General features: G+C 45.3%; 1 protein-coding gene across 1 annotated transcript in view; it reads left to right on the top strand.

Moving 5' to 3' along the window:
- The window catches only part of pex5lb (peroxisomal biogenesis factor 5-like b), a 73,066-nt gene that overhangs the window by 39,888 nt on the left and 20,126 nt on the right, over positions 1 to 13,052 (top strand). Inside the window, exons 7-8 of the mRNA XM_034183685.1 lie at positions 3,108 to 3,206; positions 6,231 to 6,350. Coding sequence (XP_034039576.1) covers positions 3,108 to 3,206; positions 6,231 to 6,350 — 219 coding nt within the window. The remainder of the gene's footprint in view (positions 1 to 3,107; positions 3,207 to 6,230; positions 6,351 to 13,052) is intronic.

Genomic DNA, 13,052 nt, shown 5'->3' with positions numbered 1-13,052 from the left:
CATCTGTCACCTGACGTCTAGTTCAAGGTGCACGGGAAAGTGCAGCATCTGTCACCTGACGTCTAGTTCAAGGTGCACGGGAAAGTGCAGCATCTGTCACCTGACGTCTAGTTCAGGGTGCCAGGAAAGTGCAGCATCTGTCACCTGACGTCTAGTTCGGGGTGCACAGGAAAGTGCAGCATCTATCATCTGATGTCTAGTTCAGGGCATATGGGAAAGTGCAGCATCTGTCACCTGATGTCTAGTTCAGGGCATATGGGAAAGTGCAGCATCTGTCACCTGACGTCTAGTTCAAGGTGCACGGGAAAGTGCAGCATCTGTCACCTGATGTCTAGTTCAAGGTGCACGGGAAAGTGCAGCATCTGTCACCTGACGTCTAGTTCAAGGTGCACGGGAAAGTGCAGCATCTGTCACCTGACGTCTAGTTCAAGGTGCACGGGAAAGTGCAGCATCTGTCACCTGACGTCTAGTTCAGGGTGCCAGGAAAGTGCAGCATCTGTCACCTGACGTCTAGTTCGGGGTGCACAGGAAAGTGCAGCATCTATCATCTGATGTCTAGTTCAGGGCATATGGGAAAGTGCAGCATCTGTCACCTGATGTCTAGTTCAGGGCATATGGGAAAGTGCAGCATCTGTCACCTGACGTCTAGTTCAAGGTGCACGGGAAAGTGCAGCATCTGTCACCTGACGTCTAGTTCAAGGTGCACGGGAAAGTGCAGCATCTGTCACCTGATGTCTAGTTCAGGGCATATGGGAAAGTGCAGCATCTGTCACCTGATGTCTAGTTCAGGGCATATGGGAAAGTGCAGCATCTGTCACCTGACGTCGAGTTCAAGGTGCACAGGAAAGTGCAGCATCTGTCACCTGATGTCTAGTTCAGGGCATATGGGAAAGTGCAGCATCTGTCACCTGACGTCGAGTTCAGGGCATATGGGAAAGTGCAGCATCTGTCACCTGACGTCGAGTTCAGGGCGTATGGAAAAGTGCAGCATCTGTCACCTGACGTCTAGTTCAAGGTGCACAGGAAAGTGCAGCATCTGTCACCTGACGTCTAGTTCAAGGTGCACAGGAAAGTGCAGCATCTGTCACCTGATGTCTAGTTCGGGGTGCACAGGAAAGTGCAGCATCTGTCACCTGACGTCTACTTCAAGGTGCACAGGAAAGTGCAGCATCTATCACCTGACGTCTAGTTCAAGGTGCACAGAAAAGTGCAGCATCTGTCACCTGACGTCGAGTTCAGGGCGCACAGGAAAGTGCAGCATCTACTTCAAGGTGCACAGGAAAGTGCAGCATCTGTCACCTGACGTCTAGTTCAGGGTGCACAGGAAAGTGCAGCATCTGTCACCTGACGTCTAGTTCGGGGTGCACAGGAAAGTGCAGCATCTGTCACCTGACGTCTAGTTCGGGGTGCACAGGAAAGTGCAGCATCTGTCACCTGACGTCTAGTTCGGGGTGCACAGGAAAGTGCAGCATCTGTCACCTGACGTCTAGTTCGGGGTGCACAGGAAAGTGCAGCATCTGTCACCTGACGTCTAGTTCGGGGTGCACAGGAAAGTGCAGCATCTGTCACCTGACGTCTAGTTCGGGGTGCACAGGAAAGTGCAGCATCTGTCACCTGACGTCTAGTTCGGGGTGCACAGGAAAGTGCAGCATCTGTCACCTGACGTCTAGTTCGGGGTGCACAGGAAAGTGCAGCATCTGTCACCTGACGTCTAGTTCAAGGTGCACAGGAAAGTGCAGCATCTGTCACCTGACGTCTACTTAAAGGTGCACAGGAAAGTGCAGCATCTGTCATCTGATGTCAAGTTCAGGGCATATGGGAAAGTGCAGCATCTGTCATCTGATGTCAAGTTCAGGGCATATGGGAAAGTGCAGCATCTGTCACCTGATGTCAGGTTCAGGGCATATGGGAAAGTGCAGCATCTGTCACCTGACGTCTACTTCAAGGTGCACAGGAAAGTGCAGCATCTGTCACCTGACGTCTACTTCAAGGTGCACAGGAAACTGCAGCATCTGTCACCTGACGTCTAGTTCAGGGTGCACAGGAAAGTGCAGCATCTGTCACCTGACGTCGAGTTCAGGGCATATGGGAAAGTGCAGCATCTGTCACCTGATGTCTATTTCGGGGCACATTGGAAAGTGCACCATCTGTCACCTGATGTCTAGTTCGGGGCATATGGGAAAGTGCACCATCTGTCACCTGATGTCTAGTTCGGGGCATATGGGAAAGTGCACCATCTGTCACCTGATGTCTAGTTCGGGGCATATGGGAAAGTGCACCATCTGTCACCTGATGTCTAGTTCGAGGCATATGGGAAAGTGCAGCATCTGTCACCTGATGTCTAGTTCAAGGTGCACAGGAAAGTGCAGCATCTGTCACCTGACGTCTAGTTCAAGGTGCACAGGAAAGTGCAGCATCTGTCACCTGACGTCTAGTTCGGGGTGCACAGGAAAGTGCAGCATCTGTCACCTGACGTCTAGTTCAAGGTGCACAGGAAAGTGCAGCATCTGTCACCTGACGTCTAGTTCAAGGTGCACAGGAAAGTGCAGCATCTGTCACCTGATGTCTAGTTCAAGTTTCACAGGAAAGTGCAGCATCTGTCACCTGACGTCTAGTTCGGGGTGCACAGGAAAGTGCAGCATCTGTCACCTGACGTCTAGTTCAAGGTGCACAGGAAAGTGCAGCATCTGTCACCTGACGTCTAGTTCAGGGTGCACAGGAAAGTGCAGCATCTGTCACCTGACGTCTAGTTCAGGGTGCACAGGAAAGTGCAGCATCTGTCACCTGACGTCTAGTTCAGGGTGCACAGGAAAGTGCAGCATCTGTCACCTGACGTCTAGTTCAGGGTGCACAGGAAAGTGCAGCATCTGTCACCTGACGTCTAGTTCGGGGTGCACAGGAAAGTGCAGCATCTGTCATCTGACGTCTAGTTCGGGGTGCACAGGAAAGTGCAGCATCTGTCATCTGACGTCTAGTTCAAGGTGCACAGGAAAGTGCAACATCCATGTGCACCCTGAACTTCCTGACGGCTCGTTCGGGGCACATGGGAAAGTGCAGTGTTCACAGTATTTTGGCGTTTCATGTCTCTGTCCTCCTGATGTCTGCAGGACAGCAGTGTCTTGCGACACCGGAGACGAACTCGCTCCCTGTTAATGAAGAATGAGTCTCTGGAGGATGAGTTTGTAAGGGCAAAAGCTGCTGTCGAGGTAAAAAAGCAAACAAACACCAAGATGGTTGTCATGTTGATCTCTTACATGTTGGCACTTTAACATGAGTGTGTTTAAAGGACTTGATTTTATTTTATTGCTCTGCTTTTAGGTGACAAAAGCAGCGTAAAAAAGGTGAAATGAGGCATTATTGGAAATGATTGATGCCAGCTGGTCTTTGTAACCATAGCAACATGTCTGCTGATGTCTGCTTTTATGTTCTTGGTCAGTAAATCTCAGATATCAGTAAAGTGCTGAGTCAAGTTTTGGAAATCCATCTGTCCTTCTGTCATGTGATCGGCGATGAGGACGTCCCGATTTAGACATCTGTCCCCTGATGGACAAACATCATCTCAGCACCAGATGTGTGGAGTGATTGAGGATTCTGCTGCAAACACAACAAAGTCCGCTTCCTTTGAGCTGAGGGCTGTACTCGGCCCACGGACCGCCAGTTTGTCCACGCCGGCTATAATCCGTCTCAGATTGGATTATGGCTCATCTTCAATTCAGTGATGTAGGTCAGCAAAGCGTGCACAGGCTGTTTTCTACTGTGTGACCACAGGGGGCGCTGTTTCAGGTCTTATCTGGGTCTTGATGGTCAAATCACAAAAAGCTCTTTTTATTTTCCAGCAGTTTAAAGCGGTTTAGGTCCAGATTAGAGCATCAGTCGTAAGCTGATGAGGATGATGACGGTGATTAAAGTGCATGCTGCTGCACATTTAATTAGATGAAGATGAGTTTTGGGACATCCTGTAAAATCCCCCCAGCTCACTCAGCCAATCAGAACGCATCCTGGTTAAAACCTCTTCCTGTTCAGATTAAAGCGGCTGTGCAGCCCGTCGGACTTTTTCTGTTTGTCACAGAAATCGCCTTCAATTTGAGGAATCGAACACGGTCCCAGAGGGCAACGTTCCAGTGGGGTTTTTTTTTTTTTAGCTTTTTTAGACATTTAGCTTTAATAATGTCTTTTTGAAGCAGAACTCTTTACGAGATGCTCACAGAGGTCACAGAGGTCACAGAGGTGGGAGGTCTCACTCTGCAGGATGCGAGTTCCCACGATGTGGGGCTGTTTGAAGGAACACCACATGAGGCTGAACTGCTCTCAAAGTAATCCAGGAAATCTTGTGCTGTAAAAGGAGAGCGAACTACAGGTGGTTGTCCATGAATAAGTGTTGCCACTGTGTGGAACAAGAACTTTGAGTTATGCTTGTTTTTGTTGATCAAATCAGAGTAGTAGGTCCACTTTGTAGCCAATAATGCATGTTTATAGTCTAAGATAGCATCACGCCACGCAAGGTGGAATACTTCTAATTTTGAACGACGCCATTTCCGTTCTAGACCTCTTGCTTTATGCTTGAGGTCACACAGATAATCATTGAACCAAGGTGACTGTGATTTGGGGGAGTGTGGTTTTAACACAGGTGGTGCAATCATGTCGAGTGTAGTTTGGGGGCTGGACGACTCCTCCCACAAGGAGTGCTCACAGGCGAATGACGTCACCGACAGGCGTGGAAAAACTCACGCATGCGCACGAGGGTTCAAGCATGTCTGACGTAAAAACATATGAATGAAATCCATATAGTTTTTGAAAAAAATAAAAAGGACCCTTACTTTATTGACAGACCTCGTATATGTGGCCCAAGACCAAAACCCAAAATTACCCCCAACACCACCTGCATGAAAATGTTTCAATTCTAGAAGCTCTGAAATGCAATCTGGGACTATTCCAGACAACTTTCCTTATTTAAATTCATTCCAGTAGTATTCTGCTCTTACTAGGATGCAGCAGTTTTCTAGTTTGTCAGATTGTTCTGTTGGAAATCACTGAAGAAATTAACACATTGAAAATATGGTTTGACCAAAACAAACTGTTATTAAATAAGACGGGGATGAAGTGGAGGAGTAAGAGTCACTAAGTGTTCACAGGAAACACTTATTTATGTTCATTGTTAGTTGCTTTTATATTTTCTGTTGTGTTTCTATTCAAGTTCTTTTTGCCTCTTTCTCTAGAATTGTATATAATAATCATTAGATTATTAATATATAAACAAAAATAAATTTAAGAAATATTACAATTTGAAAACAAATGCTCCCGAACGTGATGAGAGCTGCTTAATGCTAACTTTTAACATTGAAAATGCCATTGACATGCTAACGCGTTAGCATCGCTCCCGTTTTTAAGTTATAAAATACATCCATCAACTGTTTCAGAAGACCATAACAGGTCGGTTTAACATAGAAAAGGTAAATAATACTCACATAAGTATGCTCTTTAGGGTTTTAGCGGGGGAAAATTAAGCGAAAGAAAGAAAGAATAAACGAAGCAATCGACCGAAGCATTGCTTCAATCTGCAAACCACTGCTTTGATTGGTTCACGGTTCAAAGCAAAGCCGCGCTGCAGAAAAGTTGATTACAGGCGCACAAGATGTGAAATATATATATAAACATTAAACTGAAGCCAAGAGTAATGCGACTGTTTGAGTAGAAGAGTAGAAGTCAGAAGTAGGCAGAAAAATAAGTAAAGGAGTAAAGTATAGATACCTAAAAAGTGTACTTAAGTACAGTAACGAAGTATTTGTACTTCGTTACTTGACACCTCTGTAAGTGAGTGATCAGACACCAATGATGTAAGAGACATGATGTCAATATTCGTGACAGCAATACCACGTGCGAGAACCAGATCCAGGGTATTTCCACTAATGTGCGTTGAGTCCTGAATGCATTGTTGAAATCCTAAAGCATCCACAATTTCCATAAATGATTTGCAGAAGGGATCAGAAGGCTTATTTATATGAATGTTAAAGTCACCAATGATCACTTCTCCATGTGACCTCCTGTTGTCTGTCACGTGACCTTTGTGGGTCTCTCAACTTTAGAACCCAAAATGTAAATCAGAGGACAAAATTAAAATCAGTTTATAAATAAAAACATAGAAATGTGGAAAAAGGGATATTTGGAAGGAAATTCAGAAGGTTTTTTTTTGTTTTTTTATTTACAAAATGTATATTTGTGGTTTTTGGCAGTCAGACACGGAGTTCTGGGATAAGATGCAGGCGGAGTGGGAGGAGCTTGCTCGCAGGAATTGGTTGGAGGAGTCCGAGAGCCAGGAGCCGAACCCGCCCACAGTCTCATCTCTGGAGAAGGTAGACAGGGGGCGGGACTTATCTGATCACAGGCGTCCTTGTCCCTGCTTCATGATGTCAACAGCTACTGAATACAGCACTCTGTCCCCTTAACCTTTGACTCCTCAGCACGGTGTCCCCTTAACCTTTGACTCCTCAGCATGGTGTCCCCTTAACCTTTGACTCCTCAGCACGGTGTCCCCTTAACCTTTGACTCCTCAGCACGGTGTCCCCTTAACCTTTCATTTACACTGTGACCCCCTTTCAGGATTAGGTTTTGTTGTCCTTTGTCCCGTGGGCTCTTTCAAAGTAGCATTTCAGTTTCTTGTTTTCCCAGAATGCATTTCTCCTGAGCAGACGTGTTTTAAAACACTGGTGAAGTGATTATTTTTGTCTAATGTGTGATGGAGCCAAACATGAAGCCATCAGTAATCTGCAGTAATCCCTCAGCCCGTTAGGTCTGACATCACAGCAACTAATCCACATTATGAAACATCTGCTGGGACACGGCGTCCTCCAGAGTCCACCAAGACCTGGACGTTAGTCTGGATCCATGACCAAAGTATGACATGGGTTCACTCAGAGTCTCTGTCTGTGCCTCTGTGTGTGTCTCTCTGTCTGTGTCTCTGTGTGTGTCTGTGTCTCTCTGCCTGTGTCTCTGTGTGTGTCTCTCTATGTGTCTTCATGTCTGTCTGTGTCTCTGTGTCTCTTTGTCTGTGTCTCTGTGTGTGTCTCTCTATGTGTCTCCGTGTCTGTCTGTGTCTCTGTGGGTGTCTGTCTGTGTCTCTCTGTGTGTCTTTCTATATGTCTCTGTGTGTGTCTTTCTATGCGTCTCTGTGTGTCTGTGTCTCTGTGTGTGTCTCTCTATGCATCTCTGTCTGTGTCTCTGTCTGTGTCTCTGTGTGTGTCTCTGTGTATCTCTCTATGCGTCTCTGTCTGTGTCTCTGTGTGTGTCTGTCTGTGTCTCTGTGTGTGTCTCTCTGTGTCTCCGTGTCTGTCTGTGTCTCTGTGTCTCTTTGTCTGTGTCTCTGTGTGTGTCTCTCTATGTGTCTCCGTGTCTGTCTGTGTCTCTGTGTGTGTCTCTGTGTGTCTCTGTCTGTGTCTCTGTGGGTGTCTGTCTGTGTCTCTGTGTGTCTTTCTATGTGTCTCTGTGGGTCTCTGTCTGTGTCTCTGTGTGTGTCTCTCTATGCGTCTCTGTCTGTGTGTCTGTGTCTCTGTGTGTGTCTCTGTGTGTCTCTCTATGCGTCTCTGTCTGTGTGTCTGTGTCTCTGTGTGTGTCTCTGTGTGTCTCTCTATGCGTCTCTGTCTGTGTCTCTGTGGGTGTCTCTCTCTCAATCAATTTCAATCAATTTTATTTATATAGCGCCAAATCACAACAAACAGTTGCCCCAAGGCGCTTTATATTGTAAGGCAAGGCCATACAATAATTATGTAAAACCCCAACGGTCAAAACGACCCCCTGTGAGCAAGCACTTGGCTACAGTGGGAAGGAAAAACTCCCTTTTAACAGGAAGAAACCTCCAGCAGAACCAGCCTCAAGGAGGGGCAGTCTTCTGCTGGGACTGGTTGGGGCTGAGGGAGAGAACCAGGAAAAAGACATGCTGTGGAGGGGAGCAGAGATCAATCACTAATGATTAAATGCAGAGTGGTGCATACAGAGCAAAAAGAGAAAGAAACAGTGCATCATGGGAACCCCCCAGCAGTCTACGTCTATAGCAGCATAACTAAGGGATGGTTCAGGGTCACCTGATCCAGCCCTAACTATAAGCTTTAGCAAAAAGGAAAGTTTTAAGCCTAATCTTAAAAGTAGAGAGGGTGTCTGTCTCCCTGATCTGAATTGGGAGCTGGTTCCACAGGAGAGGAGCCTGAAAGCTGAAGGCTCTGCCTCCCATTCTACTCTTACAAACCCTAGGAACTACAAGTAAGCCTGCAGTCTGAGAGCGAAGCGCTCTATTGGGATGATATGGTACTATGAGGTCCCTAAGGTAAGATGGGACCTGATTATTCAAAACCTTATAAGTAAGAAGAAGAATTTTAAATTCTATTCTAGAATTAACAGGAAGCCAATGAAGAGAGGCCAATATGGGTGAGATATGCTCTCTCCTTCTAGTCCCCGTCAGTACTCTAGCTGCAGCATTTTGAATTAACTGAAGGCTTTTCAGGGAACTTTTAGGACAACCTGATAATAATGAATTACAATAGTCCAGCCTAGAGGAAATAAATGCATGAATTAGTTTTTCAGCATCACTCTGAGACAAGACCTTTCTGATTTTAGAGATATTGCGTAAATGCAAAAAAGCAGTCCTACATATTTGTTTAATATGCGCTTTGAATGACATATCCTGATCAAAATGACTCCAAGATTTCTCACAGTATTACTAGAGGTCAGGGTAATGCCATCCAGAGTAAGGATCTGGTTAGACACCATGTTTCTAAGATTTGTGGGGCCAAGTACAATAACTTCAGTTTTATCTGAGTTTAAAAGCAGGAAATTAGAGGTCATCCATGTCTTTATGTCTGTAAGACAATCTTGCAGTTTAGCTAATCAATTAGATAAATATGATTCAAACCACCGCAGCGCAGTGCCTTTAATACCTATGGCATGCTCTAATCTCTGTAATAAAATTTTATGGTCAACAGTATCAAAATCAGCACTGAGGTCTAACAGAACAAGCACAGAGATGAGTCCACTGTCTGAGGCCATAAGAAGATCATTTGTAACCTTCACTAATGCTGTTTCTGTACTATGATGAATTCTAAAACCTGACTGAAACTCTTCAAATAGACCATTCCTCTGCAGATGATCAGTTAGCTGTTTTACAACTACCCTTTCAAGAATTTTTGAGAGAAAAGGAAGGTTGGAGATTGGCCTATAATTAGCTAAGATAGCTGGGTCAAGTGATGGCTTTTTAAGTAATGGTTTAATTACTGCCACCTTAAAAGCCTGTGGTACATAGCCAACTAATAAAGATACATTGATCATATTTAAGATCGAAGCATTAAATAATGGTAGGACTTCCTTGAGCAGCCTGGTAGGAATGGGGTCTAATAGACATGTTGATGGTTTGGATGAAGTAACTAATGAAAATAACTCAGACAGAACAATCGGAGAGAAAGAGTCTAACCAAATACCGGCATCACTGAAAGCAGCCAAAGATAATGATACGTCTTTGGGATGCTTATGAGTAATTGTTTCTCTAATAGTTAAAATTTTATTAGCAAAGAAAGTCATGAAGTCATTACTAGTTAAAGTTAAAGGAATACTCGGCTCAATAGAGCTCTGACTCTTTGTCAGCCTGGCTACAGTGCTGAAAAGAAACCTGGGGTTGTTCTTATTTTCTTCAATTAGTGATGAGTAGTAAGATGTCCTAGCTTTATGGAGGGCTTTTTTATAGAGCAACAGACTCTTTTTCCAGGCTAAGTGAAGATCTTCTAAATTAGTGAGACGCCATTTCCTCTCCAACTTACGGGTTATCTGCTTTAAGCTACGAGTTTGTGAGTTATACCACGGAGTCAGGCACTTCTGATTTAAAGCTCTCTTTTTCAGAGGAGCTACAGCATCCAAAGTTGTCTTCAATGAGGATGTAAAACTATTGACGAGATACTCTATCTCACTTACAGAGTTTAGGTAGCTACTCTGCACTGTGTTGGTATATAGCATTAGAGAACATAAAGAAGGAATCATATCCTTAAACCTAGTTACAGCGCTTTCTGAAAGACTTCTAGTGTAATGAAACTTATTCCCCACTGCTGGGTAGTCCATCAGAGTAAATGTAAATGTTATTAAGAAATGATCAGACAGAAGGGAGTTTTCAGGGAATACTGTTAAGTCTTCTATTTCCATACCATAAGTCAGAACAAGATCTAAGATATGATTAAAGTGGTGGGTGGACTCATTTACTTTTTGAGCAAAGCCAATAGAGTCTAATAATAGATGAAATGCAGTGTTGAGGCTGTCATTCTCAGCATCTGTGTGGATGTTAAAATCGCCCACTATAATTATCTTATCTGAGCTAAGCACTAAGTCAGACAAAAGGTCTGAAAATTCACAGAGAAACTCACAGTAACGACCAGGCGGACGATAGATAATAACAAATAAAACTGGTTTTTGGGACTTCCAATTTGGATGGACAAGACTAAGAGTCAAGCTTTCAAATGAATTAAAGCTCTGTCTGGGTTTTTGATTAATTAATAAGCTGGAAGATTGCTGCTAATCCTCCTCCTTGGCCCGTGCTACGAGCATTTTGACAGTTAGTGTGACTCGGGGGTGTTGACTCATTTAAACTAACATATTCATCCTGCTGTAACCAGGTTTCTGTAAGGCAGAATAAATCAATATGTTGATCAATTATTATATCATTTACTAACAGGGACTTAGAAGAGAGAGACCTAATGTTTAATAGACCACATTTAACTGTTTTAGTCTGTGGTGCAGTTGAAGGTGCTATATTATTTTTTCTTTTTGAATTTTTATGCTTAAATAGATTTTTGCTGGTTATTGGTAGTCTGGGAGCAGGCACCGTCTCTACAGGGATGGGGTAATGAGGGGATGGCAGGGGGAGAGAAGCTGCAGAGAGGTGTGTAAGACTACAACTCTGCTTCCTGGTCCCAACCCTGGATAGTCACGGTTTGGAGGATTTAAGAAAATTGGCCAGATTTCTAGAAATGAGAGCTGCTCCATCCAAAGTGGGATGGATGCCGTCTCTCCTAACAAGACCAGGTTTTCCCCAGAAGCTTTGCCAATTATCTATGAAGCCCACCTCATTTTTTGGACACCACTCAGACAGCCAGCAATTCAAGGAGAACATGCGGCTAAACATGTCACTCCCGGTCCGATTGGGGAGGGGCCCAGAGAAAACAACAGAGTCCGGCATTGTTTTTGCAAAGTTACACACCGATTCAATGTTAATTTTAGTGACCTCCGATTGGCGTAACCGGGTGTCATTACTGCCGACGTGAATTACAATCTTACCAAATTTACGCTTAGCCTTAGCCAGCAGTTTCAAATTTCCTTCAGTGTCGCCTGCTCTGGCCCCCGGAAGACAATTGACTATGGTTGCTGGTGTCGCTAACTTCACATTTCTCAAAACAGAGTCGCCAATAACCAGAGTTTGTTCCTCGGCGGGTGTGTCGTCGAGTGGGGAAAAACGGTTAGAGAGGTGAACGGGTTGGCGGTGTACACGGGGCTTCTGTTTAGGGCTACGCTTCCTCCTCACAGTCACCCAGTCGGCCTGCTTTCCCGGCTGCTCGGGATCTGCCAGAGGGAAACTAACGGCGGCTAAGCTACCTTGGTCCGCACCGACTACAGGGGCCTGGCTAGCTGTAGAATTTTCCACGGTGCGGAGCCGAGTGTCCAATTCGCCCAGCCTGGCCTCCAAAGCTACGAATAAGCTACACTTATTACAAGTACCTTTACTGCTAAAGGAGGCCGAGGAATAACTAAACATTTCACACCCAGAGCAGAAAAGTGCGGGAGAGACAGGAGAAGCCGCCATGCTAAATCGGCTAAGAGCTAGTAGCTGCGCTAAGCTAGCGGATTCCTAAAAACACACAAAGTGAATAATGTGTAAATAATTTAGAGGTGATTCAGCAGAGGGAGTGCTTTAGTTAAGGCACGTGAAGATTACACTGGGAAACAAATCGTAATCTAGATAACTAGATCAATCTAACTGCGCAGATTAAACAGCTAACAGATACAGAAAAACACCGCTGTGCTCCGGAACAGGAAGTGATACAATACCGCAGTGAGAGCCAACCACCAGTAGAGGCAAGCAAGCACTCTCTGTGTGTGTCTCTCTGTGTGTCTCTGTGTGTCTCTGTCTGTGTCTCTCTCTGTGTGTGTCTGTCTGTGTGTCTCTGTGTGTCTCTCTATGCATCTCTGTCTGTGTCTCTGTGGGTGTCTATCTGTGTCTCTGTCTGTCTCTGTGTGTCTCTGTCTGTGTCTCTCGATGTGTCTCAGTGTCTGTCTGTATCTGTGTGTGTCTCTGTGTGTGTCTCTGTTGTTCAGTGTCTCTCTGCAGTCGTGTCTCTGTGTGTGTCTGTGTTTCTGTGTGCGTCTCTGTCTGTGTCTCCATGTGTCTCTTTCTATGTGTCTCTGTCTGTCTCTGTGTGTGTGTCTGTCTGTGTCTCTCTATGTGTGTCTGTCTGTGTCTCTCTGTGTCTCACTGTGTGTCTGTGTCTCTGCGTGTGTCTGTGTCTTTCTATGTGTCTCTGTCTGTGTCTCTGTGCATTCGTGTCTCTATGAGTCTCTGTCTCTGTGTGTGTCTGTGTCTCTGTCTGTGTCTCTGTGGGTGTCTCTCTGTGTCTCTGTCTGTGTCTCTGTGGGTGTCTGTGTCTCTGTGGGTGTCTGTGTCTCTGTCTGTGTCTCTGGTGTTCAGTGTCTCTCTGCAGTCGTGTCTCCTGCCTGATGGTACCTTTGGGGTTTGTGTCTCGATCCTTTTGTCCTTGAGTCGGGGACAGATGGTTCCTGTCTGCAGTAACACGAGCAGCTCAGCTGACGAAGACATTTTTCTTCCTCTCTGCACTCTCCAATGTCCTGAAGCATGTTGGGACATAACAGCAGTAAAGATCCTCTGCAGTGTCGTCACGTGGATTCAGTGAATGCAGGGAAATGTCACGGGGTCGCTGCAGCCTTTCCCAGCATGCATCTGACAGATTATCAAGGCACATTCACCCCTGACATCGGGGTGAATGTGAGGCATAATTGTAAAGTGCTTTGAGCGT

This window comes from Thalassophryne amazonica, chromosome 12 (assembly GCF_902500255.1).
Source record: "Thalassophryne amazonica chromosome 12, fThaAma1.1, whole genome shotgun sequence".
Lineage (NCBI taxonomy): Eukaryota > Metazoa > Chordata > Actinopteri > Batrachoidiformes > Batrachoididae > Thalassophryne > Thalassophryne amazonica.
The sequence above is the reverse complement of the archived record's forward strand: the minus strand, read 5'-3'. Positions and strand labels throughout refer to the sequence as shown.